This window comes from Lampetra fluviatilis, chromosome 39 (assembly GCF_964198595.1).
Source record: "Lampetra fluviatilis chromosome 39, kcLamFluv1.1, whole genome shotgun sequence".
Taxonomy (NCBI): Eukaryota; Metazoa; Chordata; class Hyperoartia; order Petromyzontiformes; family Petromyzontidae; genus Lampetra; species Lampetra fluviatilis.
This window is the reverse complement of record NC_136313.1, coordinates 9,625,948-9,649,514: the sequence shown is the minus strand read 5'-3', so window position 1 is coordinate 9,649,514 and position 23,567 is coordinate 9,625,948. Positions and strand designations below refer to the sequence as shown.

The following is a 23,567-nucleotide window of genomic DNA, read 5'->3' as shown; positions in this document are numbered from 1 at the left end:
CCCCCCCCCCACCACGCAGTACGTGGGCTTGGTGATGGACGTGAGCCTGGGCGAGCACTCCACCGTCATCTCCTTCGCCGACTACTTTGAGGGTTCCGCGCCGGTGCACCTTGTCAACCACTCGCACGAGGTCGTTGCCTACATGCAGAGGTACCGCTCACCCCCCCCCCCCACCCACAACCACGCACAACGGGGATTTGTTATTTTTGTTTTGTTTAAACCAGTGGAAGGATTCGGCTCACATGGTATTCAGCAAAAGTTTATTTATTGATGACCGACAGGCAATGCCACCGGTCATGCAGCAGGTAACACACGCCTTCGGCACTCCGCGCTCCCCTCTCTTCTCTCACTGTCCACCGTTATCCACTGGTCTGCGTTCGTCAACGCAGTCAATCATTGCCCTCGGGCTTTGCTGCAGATGGTCTTGATGGTGCTGATAGCGGAGGTGGTAGTTTTGCTGCCGATAATGATGAAAATGGAAGTGGTGCTGCTGTTGATGATGCTGATTACATTGCTGCCGGTGATGCTGACAATTCGTGGTGATCGTGGTGGTGGCGGTGGTGGCAGCGACTCAAATGACGAGCGCACGCTGCAGCCTGGGCAGAGTGTGCTCTACACGTGGAGCGACCCCTGCCGCAAGCGCCACCTGCGCTGGACCTGCTGCGACCAGAGCTACGAGCTCGACCTGCTGAAGGTGCCCGCCCCGCACCGACGGACGCACGGCTCCCGCACCCACCTCGCTACCTCCCTCGCTGGCGACGGCCGTGTCCTCTCCCTGGCTCCCCTCGGCTGTTCTTGCCAGAAGTTTCAGCTCGATGGCTTGTTATCACCAAATGCCTTTGCTCGGAAAATGTACCAAAACTTCATCAATAGCACTGCCCTAAAATGAGAATGTAAATTTTAACAGGTGACATTGCAGACCTTCATTGTAACAGAGAGAGAAATATAAAGGCCTTGAGAGATTGCCCTTAATGTCACCTCTTGCGTATTTTTGTCCCTCTGAAAAATAGTGGCTGCAGCCAATCGGCATCTCTGAGGCATGTGACTTTGCCGACAATGGCAGCCTCTACAAATCAGCACACTGGGGAGATAGAGGCGGCCAGGCGCGGTGCTGGTGAAACACCGTGCCCTCGTGCCATGGTGCTGGCTCGTTGAATGAGTTGTTGAGCCAGGCTGGGCCAGGACTGTGCAAGGACACAGCGCCCAGGGTAACCAGAGGGCACAGGCTTAGATATTTATTGACTTGTCGCTCTAACAACAAACAACCACTTGTGTTTAACAACGTGTCATAAAAAGAGCAACAAAATACGTTTAATTAAAAAGAAGAATTCAATTGACATTTTAAAACTTTACACCTTATCAGTCACTCTCATACTGTCTGGGATACTTCGGAGCAGAGGTGCCCTTACACGACTCATCTGGCAGGCCAGCATGGTACCTTGCTCACTGTGTCATATATATTTATACACACGTGTGTTTAAATGCCCATGTCAGAGCAATGAGCAATGAGCCGGCACCACCGAGATACTGGGTTTGATTCTGAGCTGCAGCCCACGTGAAAGGCGTTGTTCCCAAGTGTGGTGAATTGATGGCCTCAGCCCGGTCGCGTATATATCTGCACGTAAAATTAAATCGCCTAATCGCTTTTTAATGTAAGACCGCCCCAGCCCAGCTGCGATTGCTGAGATTGATTTTAAAAATAATTTTGACCTTGAGCGATATAAGAGAACTACAACCGAGGGCATTTAATGACTCTCCCATTCCCCCCCCCCTCTCCTCCGCCGGTGCCAGGTGTTATCCTGGCTCGGCTGAGCCACGCGTTTGTCAATACAGTGCCTCTCCCGCGCGAAGAGGTGAGGAGCTCATTATGAGCCCCGCTAATCTATCTGAAGACGCGGGCGGCCAAGCCCAGCTGGGCTGCGCTCCTAATTACAATTGGCTGTTTTTGTATTCGAAAAAAGGCGCTAAAGGTGCAGCCCTGCAATTGCTTTCTCATGCCAGTGCTGGCCAAGGGGGGGCCTCCACTAGAAGGAGCTCAAGAAAGCCCCATCTTCTCTGCACGGTATTTTGCCCAGCCCCTTCAACGCTGGTCAGACCGCCCTGGAAGGCGCGGGAGCACCCACGCATTTTCTCACAGCGCTCGACCTGCCGATCGAATAACTGCGGCGCACGAGTTTTTACTGCGGGTAGACGTGGGCGCGGAGGAGAGGGGACTTAAGAAACGTGCCCCATTGTTTCACGCTAGGGGAGATGGGATCGAACTGGTGAGCGTAAACTATCACAGCACAGCAGCATTACGTTTGGTTTTGGATTGATAGAGCATCTTAATGCAACCGAATCTGATGACGTTGTAGGACTAAAAGGTGTTGCTGCAGTAGTGACACTCTTGGCTTACTGGGTTCGAATCCTGATTCAAACGTCTTTGTGTTTGTGAATGTATACGTTGTGTGCCCCCTTCTCGGCATGGGTTTCCTCTAGGTGTTTTGGATTCCTCCCAGAGAAAATAATAATAATATTGGTATTGGCCAAAAAATCCCAATGCAGAATTCTCCTGAGAGTCTTTGGACTCTTTGTGGCTCTTCTAGCTAATTAAGTAATTATTGTTATTAATATGAAAGACCGTATGGGTTGAAAGACCGTGTAGAATAGTAGGGGGTAGACATCACAGGGACCAGTGGGACAACGAGCATCTTTGAGCAGACAAAAAAAGAATTTGCGTCGTTGTGGAGAATATATACAGAACGATAACCAAACGCACCATCCCATATTTGTCTCTGCGCATAATTTTTTTAAAGTTTGATTTATTTTTGCATCCCGTCAGCGAAACGGCTGTCGAGGTGCGCATTTTAAAGCCGGCCCGACTCTGGTTGGCATTTGAACACTGGATATTAAACCCGGTCCAGAGTTTGCTCCAATTAAACCGATGTTGCTGAAGAAATTCTCTTCCGAGACGGCCGTGTGGCTGATGGTATTTTTAAAGAAACTAAAAAACGTATTTGTTTTATGGAGAGACAAATATGGGAAGGGGGTGTGTTGTCTGATAATTTTTGTTACTTTTTTTTCAGCAAGGATCAGCTCGTCGGTTGTGTAGATATCCAAGGTGGAGGTAGGCGAATTCCTGACCCGAATGTGGGGGAGGCAGCTTGACCCAATGACCTTCCCCATCTGCGCCCTCCTCTCGCCCCAGGACGATGCCGGGAAGGTGGAGATTGGTGAGGAGCTGCGCGTGTCGTGGGCTTGCTTCCTGGACGGCCTGCAGCGTTGCCTGCTCTTCACGGCGGACGTGGAGGTGGTGGCGCGGGCGCAGGACGCCCCGCTGGTGGAGCGCGCGCGCTCCCGCATCGCGCTCTCGCTGCAGGCGCTCGGGCTCTCACTCGTCAACGACGCCGCCAAGCAGGAGATCTCCTTCATCGGCATCACCAGGTTGGGAGGGCGATGAGGCCGGCGCCACTCGCCGATGGGCGTGTCCGCGAGGGTCGCGGCCGAGGGCGCAGCAAAAATGTATTTGAAAAGTTATTTCGCCGGTTTGTGAAATTGTGGTAAAACGGAACATCGCCACAGTTGTGAGAGTCCGCGTGAGGATCTCGGTTCAGGGAAGTGAATTTACGTGGTGCTTAAACGTCACAGCATCTCATAGAAACTATTACGCAAATCATTCACTGGGGGAAGGGGAAGGAAAAAAAAACACACGTAACCGCAAACTCGCTCACCGCTGCGCCCGTTCTCTCGTTGCACGCTCGCTGCTGGCGCCAGCTCGGGCGTTGTGTGGGAGGAGAAGCCCAAGCGGCGCTGGAAGATGATGAGCGGCAAGCTGAGCGCGCTGCTGGAGGAGCGCTATGTCAAGTTCGCGTTGTCCGACGGCAGCGCGGAGGCGCACGGGCGCGTGCGCATCGACTCGGACATTGAGGCATGATGCGTCGCTCGCCGCGCGTGCAGTGCTTCCGCCACCGCCATCATTCCACCCCCGCGGTTCACGCTCGGCGTCGTCTTCGAACACCACGTGATCGCAGACGCGGCACCGGCACAACGATCGCTGTTGTTGCAACCCCCGCGGTTAATGCTTAAAGAGGGTTGCCGCATCGCGCGCTTTCAGATGTGCTTCTTCGGCCGTCTGGAACGCTCTTCCGATATTAGGAAGCCACTGGAGCTATGTACTTTAAATCTCGATGGAAACTAATTTCTTTAGAACTGCTTTTTGTGTTTCGTTTGTTGTCCTTACCTCGTACCTTCGATTAGCACGGTTGGTTATTTACGCTGCGAAAAAACTTAAACGTACATATATACATTGGCATTGGCAAGTGCCGTAGTTTGAGCATTGGGGAGTCTTTGACTTTTGAACTTAGTTTTCTTTTAAATAATTAGTTGTCGTTTTTTTAGATTGCACGTTCTCTCCACCCCCGCGATCTTCTATAACCGCCGCCACTGCTGACTGTCTTGGGCTGCGATCGTCCTTGTAACCGAGCTGCTCAGCTCAGTGGGGCCTTGCCAGTTTCAGATAATGAAGTCTTGAGCCTGCGAACTTGAAGTGTGGACGTAATGGCTGTGCCCTGCGTCTGTGCGGCAATGCAGGTGGACTTCACCAGCTCTCCCATGATGCTGCTGGCTCCCAACCAGAGGGCAATTCGCCGCCACTTCCTGCCCGGCGTGCGCGTGGAGTACACGACCTGGCCGCACCAGACGAGCCTGCGGGCGCGCATCAACCGCATACAGGTGGGGGGGGGGGGGCCCGTGTAGCACGCACGCTCACTCGTGTACGCCGTACAAAAGTACAAAGACAAAAATCCCCTATACAGCGTTCACTAACTATTGGGGCAAGTGCTATTAGTGAGCACCAATGAAGGCCGGCACGTCACGAGGCAGTTGGTGAACAGCACCACGCCCGGCTGCCCTTTTCTCCCCAGTGGAGGTGTTTACACACTGCACCAGGTACTCATTTGAGACTGAGTCGACGTCGAGGAGGCCCAGGACTGGTTCAGATAATTGTCACTGGGAATCGAACTCGGGTCGCCGGGTTCGTCACGCAGCCCGCTAACCGCTACCCTGCCGCTCACCATATACATACTCTGTACATAACGACAACACCCGCCATTCTCCACTAAGTGGCGGTGACGTCGCCACGACGCCTGTGCCAGGCCAGGTGCACTTTGAGGATACGTGAAGTGTCGAAGGCTATACACGCATACACACACACAAACTTTTAAGGCTTGTTCTTGCTAACAAAGCTTCAAACTTTGTCAGGCGGCCCAGAACAACACACTCGACATATATCTACGTATGTTTCCACGAAATAAGAAGTTAACGCTTATGTTTTTGAAGCCAATATTTTATTGTGTGCAACTATGGTGAGATATGAAATACCTTGCCTGGTATACAAGAGGTTGTGGGTTCGATCCCAACCGTGACGCCTGTATATTTTGAGTTTGCATGCTCTCCCCGCGGTCGCATAGATTTTTCTATGGGTCCTCTGGTTTTTCCCTGCACATTTAGAATCAACATGCGTTTAGAGTATTTGTCCACGTGATGATGATAAGCCATTTTGTTGAGCTATAATTTGTGATAGCCAGGTTGCTTTTGAAAAAGAGCGGTATAGCCCAGTGGGCCTTACCTGGTAAAATAAAACTAGTTTATCGTTTAGTTTTAACGACGTGCCAATGGTTATAGGTTCAGCTCACGGCAGGTGCGTTGGTGAGCAATTCTCACAGCCAACTTTCGCAGTTAAAGACGACGTTTTGCCTGAAGCTTGCATTTGCAGGAGGTCTGAATAGATTGAATTCTGCGTAGGAACCGTTTGCTGTGTTGAGTTGAGTTGCGTCCCTTGAGTGTTTTTACTTTTTGCTTCGACCCGACCACGACGACGCTTAGATCGACTCGCAGATGCCGGGCTCCGTGTTCCCCGTCGTCTTCCACCCCGTGCCACCCCCCAAGTCCATCGCCGCTGACTCCGGTACGAACACAAAGACAAAGATCCCCCTGTAGCCTTTTTCACAGGATGGTGGGGCAAGTGCTGTTAGCAAGCACCTATGAATGCCAGCATGGCACACGAGAGGGGGTGGGTAGCCAGCACCACGCCCAGCACCTTCGTCTCTCCAATGTTGATGTTTTTACACACAGCACCAGGTGCTCATTTTAAGGCTGAGTCGGTTCAGATCATCGGACCGGTTCAGATAATCGTAACTGGTGTTGGCCGTGAGAGGAAATCACACTTGGATCACCGGGTTCGCAGTGTAGCACACTAACTGCTGGCACTGCCGCTCCCCACTCCTGTACGAACAACAACAACAACCGTCTTTCGCCACTAAGTGGCGGTGACGTCACCACACGCGTTGGCACGTGCGCTCGCTCGCTCGCCAGCGACACGGCACGCAGGCGGCGAACGGGTTTGTGCGTCTCGCTTGTGCTCACGGAGCGTGTGTGACGTGCGCGCGTGTGGCACGTGCGGTTGTGCGTGGTGCAGAGCCCAAGCCGCTCGTGGACGTGAGCATCGTGACGAGAGTCGGGGAGCACAGCAAGATCACCCAGATCAAGTGAGGCACACGCGGGCCATTTTCCATCACTCTATTCATTATTATTGTCTCTTAACAACAACAATAATCACGAGGATAATTACAATGTAAAGCCACGTGTTAGTGCTTTGCTGGATGGAAACCCCCCCCTCCATGCCACATTAGCCGTGAGGATGTTTCACCACAATTGACCACGCGAGTCAGTCCGGGTTGGTGACGGTGCGGTGCCTCGAGGTGGGCGTTACGGTGGCGCTTCGTAGACCCAATTCACATATCGCTCCGGGAATCGAACTCGGGTCTGCCAGGATCAGAGTGCAGTGTGCCCAACCCCCATGGTGCCGTTCCCCACCCCTTAGTCTCTCGGGCTCTGGTGGCGTGGAATCCTATTTCCTTACCGAGAGCCAAGAGGGCTTTCAAATGCCTGCCGCTAATGCCGCAGCGTCCTCGAGTAATGATGTAGTGCGAAGCATAATTTGGTCTCGCCGACTGAGCCCGCTAAAGTTAGAAACGCAGTGCTGCTGCCGGGTTGGAAATTTTCCCCTCCAGTGCCCAATGAGTGCGGCTCCGATGCACGTGCGGTGACAGAAGCGAATGTCGTTTGTTGGCCATTTCGCACGTACGCCTCATGTGGCCGCGGGGCGTATGAAGTCAGTTTAATGAGCGTCATACAGTACAGTGACCCACACGGGCTGTAGGTCCTCGCCACCGTTGCTATCAGCAGCAGGAGTTCCCACCCACCGGTGGTCCGCAAAGCCATGGGAAGCGGTCCGCGCAACTTTTGCCCACACGTTTGTTTCACGAAACACCAGATGTCCTTTTTCTGCACGGTGGGCCACAAAACACGGCGTGATGACTGACGTTGAACCGGGGTTTCCGCCGCTCTGAGCCGTTCTCCATCCGATTTTCCGCGTGGCTTTCAAGTCCCGTCGTGTCTCCCGTGGCAGGTACTTCAAGGTCCTCATTCAAGAGATGGCCCTCAAGGCAGACATGGGCTTCCTGGGAGCCCTGCTGGAGCTCGTGACCGCCGACAGCACGCTGGCCTCCGAGGGCATGCTGGTAGCGCCACGCGCTCGGGGGCACGGCCAGGGCAAGCGCGGGGGCAGGGTCGCACGGTGGCGGCGGGGTCGTTTGCTTTAACGGCGCCCGTTAGCCTCGCGGCGCCCGTTAATTGTTAATCGAGCGGAGCTCGTTAAATTCACGACGCTCGAGAAACCCGTGAGTCGTTAATTTGGCGGCGTGGGTGAAATGAACAACGCAAGTGACGTCCGCGACGCTTGTTAAGTTCACGAGCGCGCATTAAGCACAACCCTCCACGCGTGTTTAAATTAACGTTAACGAGTCGCTCGGAAAGAAACAACGTGAAATCCAAGGTTCTCAATTGGGCAGTAAACAATGTTAAATGAAGCATGGGTTATTTACTTATTTACGACAAATGTAAAAATTACCCAAATAGTTCAGCGTCTGACATTCACCCAACCACCTCCCGCCCCTGCAGCCCCCCCGGTGTTGTGATGATTTGCCGCGATTCGGGATGGCGATTCAGGATTTGATTTCCGAATCAAACAAAAATGTTCTATACTTCTTTCGGTAAAGTCACGTAGGTATAAAATAAAATGTTCTCTTCTCAACTATTTGTGGCCGCAATAGTGGCGGTGTTGCCAGGTAATGATTGCGATGTTGCTGTTGTTGACAGTTGGTATTGTTGCTACTGGTGGTTGTGTTGCTGCTGACGATTGCAATGCTGCTGCTGACGGTAGCGATGTTGCTCCCGGTGATTGTGATTGTGTTGCTGGTGCTAATGGCGCTGCTGTTGATGACGATGAGGGTTGATCCTGACACGTTCCGCCGTGACGACAGCGATGATGATGACGACGGTGGTAACCGCTCGACGTCTCCCGGCTGCCGTGTGCGTGCGAAGGTGAAGCTGTTTGAGGACGACCTGAAGGCGCTGGAGGATTGTGCGCTGGAGGCGACAGCTGCTGACACGTCGGCCGTGAGCTTCTACGAGGACCTGCACATCTCCCCACTCAAGGCACGCACCTCCGCGCCGTCGACGCACTCGCTCGCTCTCCCTCGCCAGTTTTATTGATGCCCAACTAAGCTTGAACGCGTTCGCTGTCTGTCTGTCTGTGTCAGTCCGTGCGTCTGTCTTGTATCGGAGCGAGGGGGGGGGTCACAAAAGCGCTGTTAAAGATTATCCAACGTGACGTGAATTTTGTTGGAAGGTTGCTTTGCTCTTCACGACTTGCCCTGGAGAACAGCCGCAAGGTGGTTCAAGGGGTTTGTCTGAAATTTTGCCGATAAAAAGGGTTATTCTTAGCGGTCAAGGTGATGGAGTCATTACTGATATTTAGACACTTCTGTGGTGAGGCAGGCAGAGGGAAGAGAGTAGAAGGATTAACTGACTCTAGATTTGAAGCTTTCGTGACTGCAAGGATTCATACTCTTAGGTTTTTTCGGTCAAGTCACGTAGGTAAAAAATAAGAAGAAGAAAATAAAATAATGATACATGAAAATAACTAAATTCAATCACGACGTTTCGGAGGCAACACAAGTCTCCGTCTTCAGGTGGGACCATCACAGCTAGATTTTACTGATGTTAGAGTATGGCGTTAGGTGGTCTAAATAATGACTCCACACTCGGAACTGTGGTGCAGTCTATCAACTATGAAGTCGGTCGGTCCTTCTACCCTCTGCCCTGAAACGGGGCCCATTACCCAGAATGCCAGCCTCTTCTACGTGTATTTTCCTCTTGCATTTCCGCGGTTTTCGACGAACGCAGCGGCTTTCATCGCTAGCGCGGTCTTCATCGCCGTTTTTGTTTGATCTTCCCGCACCCTCCGCCGGCCACAGATCCACCTGAGCTTCTCGCTGAGCGCCGGCGGGTCGCAGGACGGCACCGTCTTCCCGGGGGGTCAGGCCGAGCAGGGCCCCTTGAGGACCCTCAACTCGTTCCTGCAGGGCATCGGAGCGACGCTCACCGACCTGCAGGACGTCGTGTTCAGGTGCGTGCTCGCACGGGGTCGGGGGTCGGGGAGCCGCGTAGCGACGCGACCCGTTCGCCGGTTGCGATCCTCCACCCAGAGCCGCGATCCCAGAGTTCGACCTCGGCCGCCTCCAGGTGCCGGTCGCCGTTTCTCCCTGCGAGTGTCTTTGGTGGTGAGCTTCTCACTTCTGATGCTGTGATGCTGACGGTGGTGGTGATGTCGGGCCCCCAGGCTGGCTTTCTTCGAGGTGAATCACAAGTTCTACACCGGCAGTCAGCTCACCGCCGAGGCAACGCGGCACTACACCAAGCAGGTGAGTAGTCCTCCTGCTGCTGCTCGTGTCCTGTCACCGCAGCCGCCAAGGATTTTCTCCAGTTGTCGGGCACTTGATATGTCGAGCAGGCTAGTCGTAGATAGGCCGTGGCTCGTGATGTTGACCCGCTGTGGGTGTCGCTCTGGTCAGGTCCTCCGTGGTGCAAGGCTCAGACCAATTGATGCCCCACGGTCTGTATTTCACCACACTCTCAAGGGTCAGGGTCGTTTGAGTTACCCCACTTCAGGATGTTGACTTTTGACCTCCCTTTGCTATGTGGGTGAGTGAGTGAGTGGGTGAGTGAGTAGGTGAGTAAGTGAGTGAGTGGTTTAGCAAATAAGTTGGTGGGTGTGTAACTGAGTGGGTAGGTGAATGAGTGAGTGGGCACAGTGAATAAATTGCTGTGTGAGTGTCTAAGTGAGTGGGTGGGTGAAAAGGTGGGTAGGTGTGTGAGTGAATGGGTGGGTGAATGAGTACGTGAGTGATTAAGTGGGTGAGTGAGTGAGTGGTTGATTGGAGCTGAGTGGACTTGCCAATCACTGGTAGCAGTGGTGTCAAGATTGGCCTCCTGTCAGTGGGCCTTCAACACTTCACATGACCTTAAAGTGCACATAGCCTGTTACAAGCGCCGTGGTGACGTAACCGCACTTAATGGCGAATGGTGGCTGTTATTGAGTGAATAAGTGTGTGGGTGTTTGAGTGAGTAGGTGGGTGGGTGTGTGAGTGAGTAGGTTGGTGAGGGTGTGAAGGGCTCCTCCTCTTGTGTCATACCAACACAGTAATAGGTTTTTTTTCCAGTTTGAGGCACACAATATGGTCGAGCAGTGGAAAGACATGGGCCTACGATATGTCCCGGTGTGTAGCCCTCTGTGAGGCTCTCTAGAGTAGCCGCAAGGTGCAGTGGTGGCACTGGCCACACGCAGAGACACGCGTCAACACGGACGCATGAGCGGCGTCCCCTTGCCGTCGTGCTGGGCACTTCTCGCGGTCGATCTCGAGCCAGGAATCAAAATGAAACTCGTGGAGTCGAATGCGGTGTCGTTGGAATCGTAGGAACGGCTCTTGCGGTTTTGTTTTTGTGGTGAATCGCCGAAGCGTACAGCCGCTGGTGACCCCTTGGAATTTCCGCTCGCTTCCGATATATTTGGACCGGAGTTTTGTCAGAATTGGCAGAGAAACGATCAGGAACGCTGTGGACAAATCCGAGCCTGCCAAAATCGTCCCTCCCAATTCAGTTAAAATTCCATTCCAACATGCCCATCGTGGGCACAACCTCCCCCCGTCGCGTGCCGGCTGCCTCGCCCCCCTCGCCCCATGCTGGCCTTCAAAAATGTCTAACAGCACTTGGCCCCCGACAGTCTGGACGACTAAAGGGAGAGGGCCCCTTGTTCTCTGCGTCCGTGTGTGGTGCCCGCGCAGGCGTTGCAGCAGATGTACAAGGTGGTGCTGGGCCTGGACGTGCTGGGAAACCCATTCGGACTGATCCACGGTCTCTCCGAGGGGGTCGAGGCGTTCTTCTACGAGCCGTACCAGGTGAGCTCGCGCCCATCGGTGTATCCCCCTGCCTCCCCTTCCGTACCCACCCCCCCCAGTACCCTGCCCAATATGCCTGTTGTTATAAGCATCAGATATGGTGCAGGTCGCAGCTGCCCCCTCTTCTTCTATCGTACGGTGGGGAGTCGAGCAGCAACAGCCTCGATGTGTTCACGTGGACGTTGAGGCTGACGCACGCGCGTGAGCCAGTGTGCACCACGGCTTCCCGAGCGGCCTGGTTTTATTTAGCACGTGCTTCTATGCGGTGACTTTAACACAGTTAGAGCACCAGATACACAAAGGAAATAATTCATGAAATAAGTAGATATGTCTGCCAATGTTATATTTGTGCGAGTGGACGTCAGCCCCACGTAGCCACAGAGCCATGTGACAGCCTCCTCCTCCAGCACGTGCAGGGTAACAACAACAACAACAACACCACTAACAACAACAACACCACTAACAACAACAACACCACTAACAACAACAACACCACCCAGTACGCCCGGCGGCACGGCCTGACAGCGGCCTGGTGAACACCTGAAACACTGCCGGGTGGGCAAATGATCGTGGTTCAAATCCTGGCTTGGGGTCAATTCAGCCCATCATTTACCACCCCCCAGGTGTATAAAATAAGTGCCACTCTGTTGGAAAGTCAAGACTAGTCGTGTGTGGATAGACTCGCCACTGCCATATGAACGTGAATATTTACACCATCGGCTGAGAACCAGGGGTGGAGATGAGCACTTCTTTCTGAATAACCAGCATTGTACGTCCATGCTATTTATGAGTCGCCAAGATCACATTGCGAATGCACACCAAGGTATTGGGCAAACTATCCGCAGGCATTGGGCGCCACGGTGGAGAGATGTTAACTACCTCGCCTGGTATACAGGTAGCCGTGGGTTCCATCCCAACCCTGACACCTGCTTTATATTTGGAGTTTGCATGTTCTTCCCGCGGTTGCATGGATTTTTCTCTGGGTCCTCCGCTTTTTCTTTCCACATTCAGAAACATGCGTTTTAGATTATTTTGCTGCGATAAGTTTCCACATGATACGCCACTTTGTTGAGCTATTATTTGTGGCCAGGTCGCTTCTAAAAACAGCGATAAAGCTCAGTGGACCTTACCTGGTAAAATAAAAATTTGAAATGTATTAGTTTCGTTTATCCTTAGTTTATCCCAATGCACGACCCTCCTGAGTCTCGTGAGACTCACTCAGGGACCCTTTTCTGGCTAAATCATTGGCATGGTGCGGAATGACACCACTGTCCAATGCTCTTGCCGTGCTACGTTTTGCGAGCTCCGTTTCGATACATCGCTCCGCTTCGATAAATCGCTCCGTGATGGATTTGGGAGACGCAGCCACAGACGTCACCTCCGTGCTTTCCCCTCCCCTTGCTCCGGCACTGCAGGGAGCTGTCCAGGGGCCTGAGGAGTTCGTTGAGGGCATGGCGTTGGGGATGAAGTCCCTCTTCGGACACACCGTGGGTACGTGTGGTTTAGCGCTGTGGTTCCAAAACGCGCGTTCCGCGCACCGCTGGATGGGCTGCAAGTCCTTTGGAGGCGGCCCGCAAGGCCACTGCACATGACGATTTTTTTTCACGAAACACGGTGGTCCCCAACAAAACAGTGTCGAGGGTTAACAGTGACGCGCGGTGTCCAGGACGGTTACGGACCACTTGGTTCAGAGCAGGGGTCGGCAAACCAGAAAGGATATTTTTTTCAAATTCGTTAAAAAAACGCAATATTTCAAGAGCCGCAATGCGTGCCAATGCGAGACGGTGGGTCGTTAATAAATAAAGTCACGAAGCAGTCCTTAAAGAGCCGCATCGCAGGTTGCGACCCCTGGGTTAGAGTCTGCCCCTTGTGTCCCCACCTACAGCACAGCAGCCACCGCGGCCTCTCGTTCCTTGCCCACTTCCTCCCCCCCCCCCCCTCTAGGCGACTGAGCGCCGCAGTTTATGACCAGCAGGTTAAGTACGATTTAATGAAGATAATCATCGAGCGTGCAGGCAGTGCAACTGCACCGCGGCGCTAAGGCTGGACGGGCCCCGGCACCGGGGCTACCAAGAGGTGGGGGTGGGATGGTGGGAGGGGGTGGGGAGGGGGGCAGTGGTGAATTTGAAGAGGGAGCAGCCATTTAATGCCCTGCACTAGGACCCCCACCCATGTCATCCACGCACCGCCACTCTTCCCAGACGCTGCAACAACTCGCAATACTGCCGCCCCCCCTCCCCCGCCTGTGACGACGCCGCTGATATGTGTGCGCGCCCATTCGTGTGCGCGCTCACACGTGTAACGCGCTCACACGTGTACGCGCTCACACGTGTAACGCGCTCACACGTGTACCGTGCCCCTGGGGGGGACAGGTGGCGCGGCCGGCATGGTGTCCCGCATCACGGGCACCATGGGCAAGGGCCTGGCGACGATCACCATGGACGAGGAGTACCAGCGCAAGCGGCGTGAGGAGATGAACCAGCAGCCCACGGACCTGAAGGAGGGGCTGGCGCGGGGTGGCAAGGGCCTCCTCAAGGTACGGCGACGGCAAATAAAACAATTTGGGAGAATCCACTCACGTGTGTGGGTCGTGTGACGCTGTCCCAACGCGCGTCTCTCTTCGGGTAGTCGTCAATGAGCAGCATGGAAGCCGCCTGGGTAGCCGTCCGGGCAAAATGCACTTGCGTATTCTCATCGGGGTAAAAGAACACGTTTGCATATTTGCTAAATTGTCGATTTTTTTTCTCTCTGGTTTGCATCTCTCAAGTTTCATGCAACCCAGAACTTTTCCCCCACCAGCCAATATATTTGTCCTTGTGGGTGGTGTACGTGCGTGCGTGAGTGAGTGGTGTCATCGATTGGCAGGCCCAGCGCACAGCAGCGCCGGCAGCAGTAAAGCTGAACCAGTCAAGCTTGCGTTTCAAACACGAACAACTCGTGCGTGCGTGTGTGTGTGCGTGTGTGCGTGTGTGCGTGTGTGCGTGCGTGCGTGCGTGTGTGCGTGTGGTGCGGTAGGGAGGGGTAGGGTAGTGGTTAGCACACCGCACTGTGAAACCACTGATCTGAGTTCCATTCCTGCTCACACTAGCACTGGGGATACAAAAGTAGCCGGATGCGGTACTGGCCACCCACCCCGTTGTGTGCCGTGCCAACCATAATGTTTGCTCGCTAACGGCACTTGCCCGAACATTCTGTTAAAGCAATACAGGGGATATTTGTATTTTTCCTTGTGTACGAGTGTTGTACGAATGTTTCTCTCTCGGCAGGGCGTGATTGGAGGTGTCACGGGTATTATCACCAAACCCATTGAGGGTGAGTCCCCACTGCTTTCTCACAACCAACGCCTGCATCTGCACACTTTTTTCTTAGCTCTATTCCCCGCACTGATTATATCCGCTTGGCGATTATATCAGAGCCGCGGCACTAGACAAAGACTTCTCTCCGAGCGCACGCGCCTAACAAAAGGAAAGGCGGAAAATAACTCCGGAGGAGCAAGCGCTGAAAAGCATGGCTGAGCGATAGAGCGAGCGATAGAGCGAGCGACCGAGTGATTGAGCGTGCGAGGCTTCCCTGCCGACATGCGTGTCGCCGCGCCGGGCTGGGTGCAGGTGCGAGGAGCGGCGGGGCGACCGGCTTCCTCAAGGGCGTTGGCAAGGGGCTGGTGGGGGTGGTGGCACGGCCTGCGGGAGGCGTCATCGACATGGCCAGCAGCACAATGGAGGGGATTAAAAGGTGGGACGCACAACAACGACAACAACGACAACAACGACAAAAACAACAACCGGCATTCACCACTAAGTGGCGGTGACATCACCACTGCGCTTGTGCCAGGCTAGGTGCACTTTGAGGCCACGTGATGTATGAAAGGCTAACGGCTGATAGGAGTTCACGAGACAGACCCAGTTGCCATGGGATGCACCAGCTGTGCTCCCTACTGTGCCAACCAAACTCACTGCATCAATAATAACATAACACCCTTGCACCGCTCGCCTTTCAGAGACGAACCCCCTGCAAACATCGTTCACACAATACAACCGTTCATAACACACGTGGCGCGTAAATCATATCGGGTGGTGTAATTGACAAATGTGTCGAGTTTTTTATTGATTGTGCTTGTGCACCACTGGCAACGCAGCAGCAGTAGCAGCAGCAGCATCACCCCACGGTTCCGCATCACCACACAGTTTTTATTGTGATAAGCGCGCAGGCCCGGGACAGCCAGGTACAGCACACCGGTGGTTTCAAGGTGGGTGGACGGAAAAAACCCACGGTGGGGAGGACTTTTGGCTCTTTGGAACCATACGTAGGCGGGTTGGGGGGGGGGAAGGCTCGACGCCTCAACCCGTGGAAATCTTCCGTTGGACAGGGGACACGTGGGTGGGATGGAGAAGGCTTATAAATGTGGGGGGCGGAAACGAGGTAACCAACATTTTAAGGGGACACCGGGTGTGGGCGGGAGGGGGGGTGGAAAAAGAACGCGCGATAAACCATACAACGTACACGCAGCATTATGGGTGGGGGTGACAATCTCTCCTCCGTTCTGGGTCCATCTCACATTTACAGACAGGGGGGCATCTACCCCTCCTTTACTCTTATTCAAAGCTCCGCAGGAAGGGGGAGGACCACCTGGCCTCAAATTCCCACTCTTTCCCTTTAAGCCAGGTTTGTTTGGGTTTGATTGCGTAAATATTAACGTGTCGTTAAACCCGCCACCCCCCGACAGCCAATTAATAAGGTCTGTCACGTAAATGGCCGTGTCGGGGAGTGGTGGGTTTAACGACACGTTTATATTTACGCAATATATCCCAAAAAAAAACAAAAACCTCTAATGGATAATATTGGCCGCGAAAGCCTTCGTGTCAAATTTTCCCTCCAAGTTGTGTGGGACAGCTGTTCGGTGCCCGCATGGGCTGGCTGGGTGTTGCGCCATTGTTTCCACGAGGGGGGGGGGAGTTCATGTTCATATGCAGTGCGTGTTAAACACAGTTACTGACAAAGTTCCAAAACATCAAGTGGCCAGCAACAAACAGCACTGTCGGTTTGATAGATGAATAGCGCGTACACGTTTATTGACTTGAGCAAGGTTATTCTGATCGGGGCTCGGGGAAAGAGGAGATGGGGAGGGGGTTCCTAAGTGGAGCAGCGCGAGGGGAAGAGGCAGAAAAGGAAGTGAGGTGACCTGCAGTGCGGTGAGTGAGCAGTTGAGTGAGTGACTGGGTGATTGATTGAGTGGCTGTGTAAGTGGCCGAGTTGAGTGGATGGGCGAGTGTGTTGTTGCGACCTGCAGTGTGCTGCTTGAATGCAGTGTGGATGAGATGGAGCAGTGGTAGACCCAAGTCCTCAACATGGTGGTGGTGGTGGAGATAAGTAATGGTGGTGCTGATGATGATGATGATTGTGATGTCAATGTTTGGTAGGCCAAGTCCTCGGCATGGGTGGTGGGGGTTACTTGAGCGTGCTTCTCCATATAACACAACAAGTGTACAAGGGCCGTTCCCGCTTGCCCTGTATGTAAACGGAGGAGCGACGCGGCGCAGGGACGCACGGCGATTGGGCACGCGAAACACGCACGTGCGCGAAACACGCGGGTGCGCGAAACACACGCGCGCTGACGGCGGCGCGCGTCTGTCCTGTGCCGCGTGCGCGGGTGGCGTGTGCAGGCAGGCGGAGGCGTCGGAGACGGTGGAGAAAATGCGCCCGCCGCGCGTCATCCAGGAGGACGGCATCATCCGCCCGTACAGCCGTCGCGAGGGCGAGGGCAGCCAGCTCGTGCAGGTGACGGTCGCGGGGCGCGGGCGTGCGGGCGCGCGGGCGCGCCTCGGCTTGTTCTCGCGGACGTAGCGCCGGCGCTACGTCGCGCCGCGAGCTCTCGGCGAGCGTTTCTTTTTGACGGGGTGGCGCTAACCGTCGAGCGACTCCTCCCGCCTCCTTGTAGGCGGGTCGTGATTTGTCTCAACCGATACCCCACACCCACGGATTTGATTTATTTGTCCTCGTAGTAATAATCAGGAAACTACTTACAACGTGACTTGAGCATCTGGAGGTGCTGTGGAGGGAACAACAACACGGACGAGGCATCGAACAACGGAGATGTAGCCACACAAATTTGGATAAAACATTTAAACCGGTCACGATTAAATTCAAGAGTAGATTCTTTCGTGCTGTTTTAACAGTCTCATTTGTAAAAAAACAATATTGTCTCGTTTCGATAGTTTTGTGCCTGACATTGACCTACGTGAAACATTAGCCAATCGTTTTTGTATAATGCACATGTATATTAAGTCATTCATTAATTGACGTTCACCTAGCACACTATTTGATGTGTGCGTGTCGTGGGCATGCGGGGCAATTTAATTGATGAATCGACGCGTCGTCACATACCCAGTACCCCGGGCTGCCTGACACCAGTTTGAAACTTTGTTAATTGTGAAAAAAAATGCTTTTAAGTTCGGGTGAGGCGCTCCATCATCACCACATTGCGGGTGTTAAAATATCTGGGAGCGATGAGTTTTTGACGTCTCGTTGATGGTCAAGCGTGTAAACGCAGCGTTGCGGTCAGCGCGCTGTGATTCTCTCGTAACGTCAGTGCGGTGATGGGATTGCCTTTCTAACTTTGAAGTCTTTTTATTTCACTTCGAAGATTCCAAATTCGAGTCAGACGGCCTGAGTCGAAGTTCTTCGCCTCCCTCTCAGGATAAGAGCCGTTGGTTGGCTCCGAGTTTGCGTCTTTCTTGGCGTGTTTTGGTAGGCTCAGCTTTCTCATTACCCAGGTAGGGCGCGACGCTAAGCGGGGCAGGCGTCAGTGTTAGAAGTTCGACACCGAGCCCAGGCTATTCTCCAACACTGCCTTTACGCTTAGTGCGAAAATTAAACACGAACAGCAATTCACAGCCCTTTGCCAGTCCACTGCTAGAAGAAAGCCTCCCCATACAATATTGGTCATGTAGTTTGTATTTTGACCGTACTTCACTCCGCCAGTAAGTGCGGTTTGTTAAAGGGGGCGGCTAGGAACAGTTCCAGTATCACTCGCCACTGATGTTGGCCGTGTCCCGGAATCAAACTCGGGTCGTCGGGTTGAAAGCGCAGAGCGCCAAGCCGACGCCACTGCCACACCTCCAGTGCCTGAACCTCAACCCCTATCGTCTCTTAGCCCTGCCTCTTCAGTGCCTTAATAAAACATTTTTTCCATTAGGGGCCGATGTTGCTTTGTGTTTTTGTGTTATTTTTGTAATTTACAGGTAATTTTCTAATTCGGACCGTGACATCGAACACACACGTGGCCTCTACCCCCTTTCGAATCACATCCCGGCATCTGTGCCCGATCCACCGCAAAGCAGGCGAGCGCGTAGCATTCACGGCCAGTACGCCACAGTATTTACCAGGGCAGGCCACTAAGCTCGAACCGCGAACCTCTGCGATGAGCGTCGAGTGCGGCGCAGCTCGGCCACGCTGCCGCCCCAGTGCTAGGAGGACGACGGCGGCGGCGTGCGTCGCTGCCGTGGGTCGTGCCTTAGTCGCTCCGGCTCGAGGAAACCCGCCACTGCGTTGCATGGGGTGGCAACGCATGCACGCACGCGCAACGCACGCACGCACGCGCGCCGACCTGGCCGGCATCCTAACGCTGTGTCTGCTTTCCCTCCCCCCCACGCCGCGCCGATCACGCTCTCAGCCGCAGTCTCTGCCTCCAGGACAAGACCGCTTCACGTAACACTTTTCTTTTGTTTTTACCTCATCCATCCATCCATCACCAGGTCAGGATGGGTCGAGGTCAGGTCGGGTGGCGGGGTCACGGGCAGGGTCGTTTGCACGCGCTCGGTGACGGTGCTTACCACGGTGTATTCTCGCGTTTTGGGGTCGCGGTGGCAGAGACGTAAAAGCGATTTGTTGGTTCGTAGCTGTGAAGATGTCTCGGGTTGCAGCTGCGGCGTTCAAATTTGTTACGAACAGTGTTTAAAGCCACAGTTAAGTTGTGGCTCGCAGCTTTGATCCACTCACTGTCCGATGCAATGCCAAATCATTCAAACAATAACGCCTCGACAGGTGAGCGACGATTCAGAGCGACGTCTCGTAGAAGCCTGGGCCTACCAAATTCCAGTCCTCTCGCCCATTATTTCTCCCCATCGTTGAGTGCATTTGCGTGTGCAACAACCGCGCGTGCATCTGGGTTATGGCGACACACCAATTGATTATTGGATATAACTCTACGGGGCTTTGCATTGTATTCCCACATATGCGTGGGTGGTTTTTATTGCCAGACAACAAGATTTACTCTACCATGTACGTGTGTATCTGGAACTTCTTTCACACCGTGTGTAGCCAACCGTGCTAATCGGAGGTGCGGGATGAATGGGATTGGCAAAACATCTCTCGGCAACAAAAAAGATTCCTCAACTTCCATGGTGGCCTTCCGCGTGTAGATAACGCGCGTAATTAATCGTAAGGAAATTGTTGATTGCCGTGAGGAGATAACAGGACTGGAGTCTGGGAGGCACCGGCTCCGTCGCCCACCCTCCCCAAACGCGACACGCATCCCTGTCATGCGGGAGCTTGGCGGGTGGCGCCGTGGTTAGCGCGCGACCCGAGTTCAATTTCCGCTGACGGCCAACACAAGTGGCGTTTATCTAAACCGGTCCTGGGCCTCCTCTAGGTCGACTTCACCATCAAATGAGTGCCTGGTGCGGTGTGTAAACATTGCCAATGGGGAGACAAAGGCGGCCGAGTGTGGTGCTGGCCACATCATCCCCCCCCCCCCACCGTGTGCCGTTCCGGCCTTCATAGGTACTCGCGAACAGCACTTGCCCCATTCTGTTACAGGCTATGCAGGGGATCTTTGTCTATGTGTGTCCTTGAACCCCTCCGACCGCCGAGCTCTCGCTCTGTTGGATCGATCGCGGGCGGTTCATGGTGGCGTGCATGCAATGTGGTGCGAGCGAGCGGGTCGCGTGTCCGTGCTGCGGCGTGTGCACGCCCCTCCGTGTGTCCGTGCTCCTCGCTACGCCGCACCCAAATTGAGCCCAGCCGCATGGCCACCAGAGCCATCGGCTGGAAATGAGGGTGGAGGCGTAACTTGGACAAGCCTTGGTATTTTATTTATATGCATCCACACGTGTCCTCCAGGGTGGTTATTAAGCTTTGATGATTAATTTCAGTAGCACCATTATTGTGCTAAGCTCACGATTTGAAAATGTTGTTTTTTAAACATTTGATGACAGATTGCTGTTCCATTGGTTGGCGGTCATGTGGCAAAGACATCCATGCAGGACCGCTGTGACTGACACCAGAGTTGCTATCCCAATGAATGATCCCTTATTCTATTGATTACCAAACAAAGTGTATTGTGACCACCCATGGTGTGTGATCATATATCATATACCACCTCATTGTCCAAAAATTAAAGGCCTCACTAATGCCTGCCAGTGTCATTTCCGGTTTTTGCTTTGGTCCCTTGTAATTCATGAAGCTCACGTTGGACTTGCGTCCCAGTGCTATTGTTCTCTCTGGGTTTTGGCGAATCTTCCTCCTCTCCGTGCGCTGCCACGCCCGACGTGACGCCGTGTGATGCTGGAATGTTGCCGTTCTAAAGCGCCGTCTCTCTCAGTCCCGTACGTTCAGCGCCATTACGTCCGGGTGTTTCACTGCTATTCTCACGGGCGACATGCGTGGGTCACAGCCTCCGACACCGGCCGGCGGCCGTAACCCGGCATCCGCTCTTTCTCTCTGTGCCGCGTCGCTTGTCGCCACCGTATTGTTCGCTCGGCGCTGCTGCCGGCATCGTTAGCGCGGGCTGGGCGGCTCGCTGGGTGCCGTGTGCGACTACGTGGGACGGTGGCGCGTGGTGGCGCATGGTGCGCGTAAGTTAGCCGTGTGCGGTGCGGGGTTGTGCGGTGTGGGGCCTTGGCAAATTGTGTGCAGACAAACCTCAACGCCTCCTTACAGACTACACTGTAAATAAATTGCGTCGCTGCCACTGGTGAACAAATGTTCGTGTTTTTGTTCCGGATTATTTCGTCGTAAGCATTCGCTCTTCCCGACGGTGCGCTGCGACATTATTTGTAAGCGTGTAACAATTCCCCAATCCCACTACCCTCCTGCGATTTAATGAACCGTCAAGATTGAAGCGTTGATTATATTTTCAGTGTCGTTTTTTTTCCTGTCTCTTTGGGACTGTGCTTCGCGTACGTTCAGCGCCATTCCATCCCATTTTTTTCATTTTTAAGATAACGTTTGCATACAATCCGCATAAATTGTAAGCGATGTTCTTTTCTTTGCGCAAAATCTAATTTTAATCAGTGAATGGTTACATGCTTAACAATAATCAGCAATGCAAATGGATACACCATCGAACTGTAGGAGTCAACACAAATTAATTCCAACACGTGGTGACAGGTGAGATTGTGTGCGCAAACTGGTCATTCACATTCAGCTTTGAGTCATAATTGTAGGTGGTGTGTGACCTATGACAGTCGCTGCAAACCTGCCTAACGCTCTTCCCCCAGTGGCCAAAGCTTTTCTAGCTTGGCAACGATGCAACAAGGTTGGTGACCGGTGGGCCGGGATAGTACACTGGTAACACTTGTGGCTCCACAGCACAAAGGGCCTGAGTTCGAATCTCAACCTAGACACCTTTCTGTGTGGAGTGTGCATGTTCTCGCCCCCTGTTCTGCGGAGGATGAGTGTCGGAGAGTGAGTGAGCATGCAGTTTGTATCTTCTACTCCCTGTTCTGCATGCTTTTCCTCCGAGTTCTACATTTTCCTCCCACAGCGAAAGAAAAAAAAGCCCGTACATTGTTACCGATATTGGCCAAAACATACGCATTGGTGCAAAAATTTCCTGCAAATTACTCGACAGGGATTATGTAAGCAACATCACCCCCATGTGAAAAACTTGACAGGCGCCCTCCCGACAAAAAGAGTACTGAGACTCGCCTAGGCTTTCCTGGGCAGGCAAGTGTCAACACACAAATGGATAGTGTCAAAGAGAACCGCCACATGCCCCACAGTGGGTGCTTGTTTTGGGCAATCAGTGGCAATTGAACTGCGCGTTGTAAGAGATCGTATGGCTCCTCATGGAGCTGCCGTCTGGGCCACGAGTGGAGGCGCAAGAAACAAAATACTCGCCCACACTCGCCACCAACACTGCATTGAAAGATTAAAATATATAGACGTGGTCACGTTCCGGGACGATGTCGATGAGCGTGATAAGCTCATTGTTAATTGCGCTCGTGCACCACTGCCAACGTGGCATCGTCAGTTCTGATGATCAACAAGTAATAATAATGACGATCCTTGCCAGTTGCCAACGGCGTAGTTGACTGGCACAGTGAAAGTAGGAAGAGTTAAAAACTCCTTTTCGTCTTTAGTTTGTTGTCCTTCCCCCGCACCTCCGATTACCACGGTTGCCTACGTACGGCGCGAAAGAACTTCAACATCCATAGTTGGTTGGAGTGAGGCTGGCAAGCTTGGAGTTGATGGAACCTGGCTGGCTTCTTTAGCTTCACGAGTTGCCCTCTGCGGAAGAAACACCCCGAGCCTACCCGTGTCAACGCATCGATGCCGCACGAGCATGATGCTCTTGTTAACAAAGATGTGTTTGATTGGGGGGGTTCACCGTTGTCTTTCACGATGCGGGCACTCTTTACACTAACTTTGAAGCCTTAATCATCTGAAAATGAAAAAAGGCATCGGTAGTGTGTTCATCGAATTTTGCCAGTCGGTGGCGAGCAATGAACTGCACATTGAGACGAGGTCTCGTTTTGAAGTATGGCAAATCTTTGTGATTGTTAGCCACGGTGAAAAAGGTTTTTGGATGTTACTACTAACAAAATTACGATAAAGAATACAATGGATATTTACGTAGCATTTAGATTCACCGCATCTTAGGATGCTGTACAGAACAGTCAGCGTATTTTATAGATTCATAGGGAGAAGCAGTCGGGTCATAGACTAGAGCGAAATAATGGAGGTATTTAGCTTGGACCTGAAAAGGGGCAGGGAATCGACAGCACGGGTGGCTGGGCGAAGGGCTCGCTGGGAGTACTGGGTGGTGTTTCCCCGGTTGGACTGGGGTAAGAGTCTTGACGTAGGTGTGAAAATCCCGAGGTTGGAGCAAAGTCCTCCGACAGCTGGAGGGACTGGCCCAATGAGATTTAACGTAATTAAGCTGCGCTAATCGAGCAAACGACACATGGTGGTCGTGAATGAAAAATATAGAACAAAAACTGAAAGGTGTTC

At 53.2% G+C, this 23,567-nt stretch overlaps 1 protein-coding gene across 4 annotated transcripts in view; it reads left to right on the top strand.

The window, feature by feature from the left end:
* The window catches only part of LOC144945976 (intermembrane lipid transfer protein VPS13A-like), a 114,577-nt gene that overhangs the window by 80,401 nt on the left and 10,609 nt on the right, over window positions 1-23,567 (top strand). For 3 of the 4 annotated variants that reach the window (XM_078874671.1, XM_078874675.1, XM_078874672.1), the window contains 17 exons: window positions 20-150; window positions 568-694; window positions 3,188-3,423; window positions 3,754-3,907; window positions 4,570-4,710; window positions 5,863-5,944; window positions 6,455-6,524; window positions 7,448-7,559; window positions 8,422-8,535; window positions 9,357-9,508; window positions 9,722-9,803; window positions 11,223-11,336; window positions 12,752-12,827; window positions 13,709-13,872; window positions 14,603-14,648; window positions 14,945-15,068; window positions 16,997-17,111. In XM_078874671.1, the coding sequence (XP_078730797.1) occupies window positions 20-150; window positions 568-694; window positions 3,188-3,423; window positions 3,754-3,907; window positions 4,570-4,710; window positions 5,863-5,944; window positions 6,455-6,524; window positions 7,448-7,559; window positions 8,422-8,535; window positions 9,357-9,508; window positions 9,722-9,803; window positions 11,223-11,336; window positions 12,752-12,827; window positions 13,709-13,872; window positions 14,603-14,648; window positions 14,945-15,068; window positions 16,997-17,111 (2,040 nt within the window). Of the gene's footprint in view, window positions 1-19; window positions 151-567; window positions 695-3,187; window positions 3,424-3,753; window positions 3,908-4,569; window positions 4,711-5,862; window positions 5,945-6,454; window positions 6,525-7,447; window positions 7,560-8,421; window positions 8,536-9,356; window positions 9,509-9,721; window positions 9,804-11,222; window positions 11,337-12,751; window positions 12,828-13,708; window positions 13,873-14,602; window positions 14,649-14,944; window positions 15,069-16,996; window positions 17,112-19,005; window positions 22,718-23,567 lie in introns of those variants that run through there. The other variant, XM_078874674.1, reaches the window with a different exon arrangement.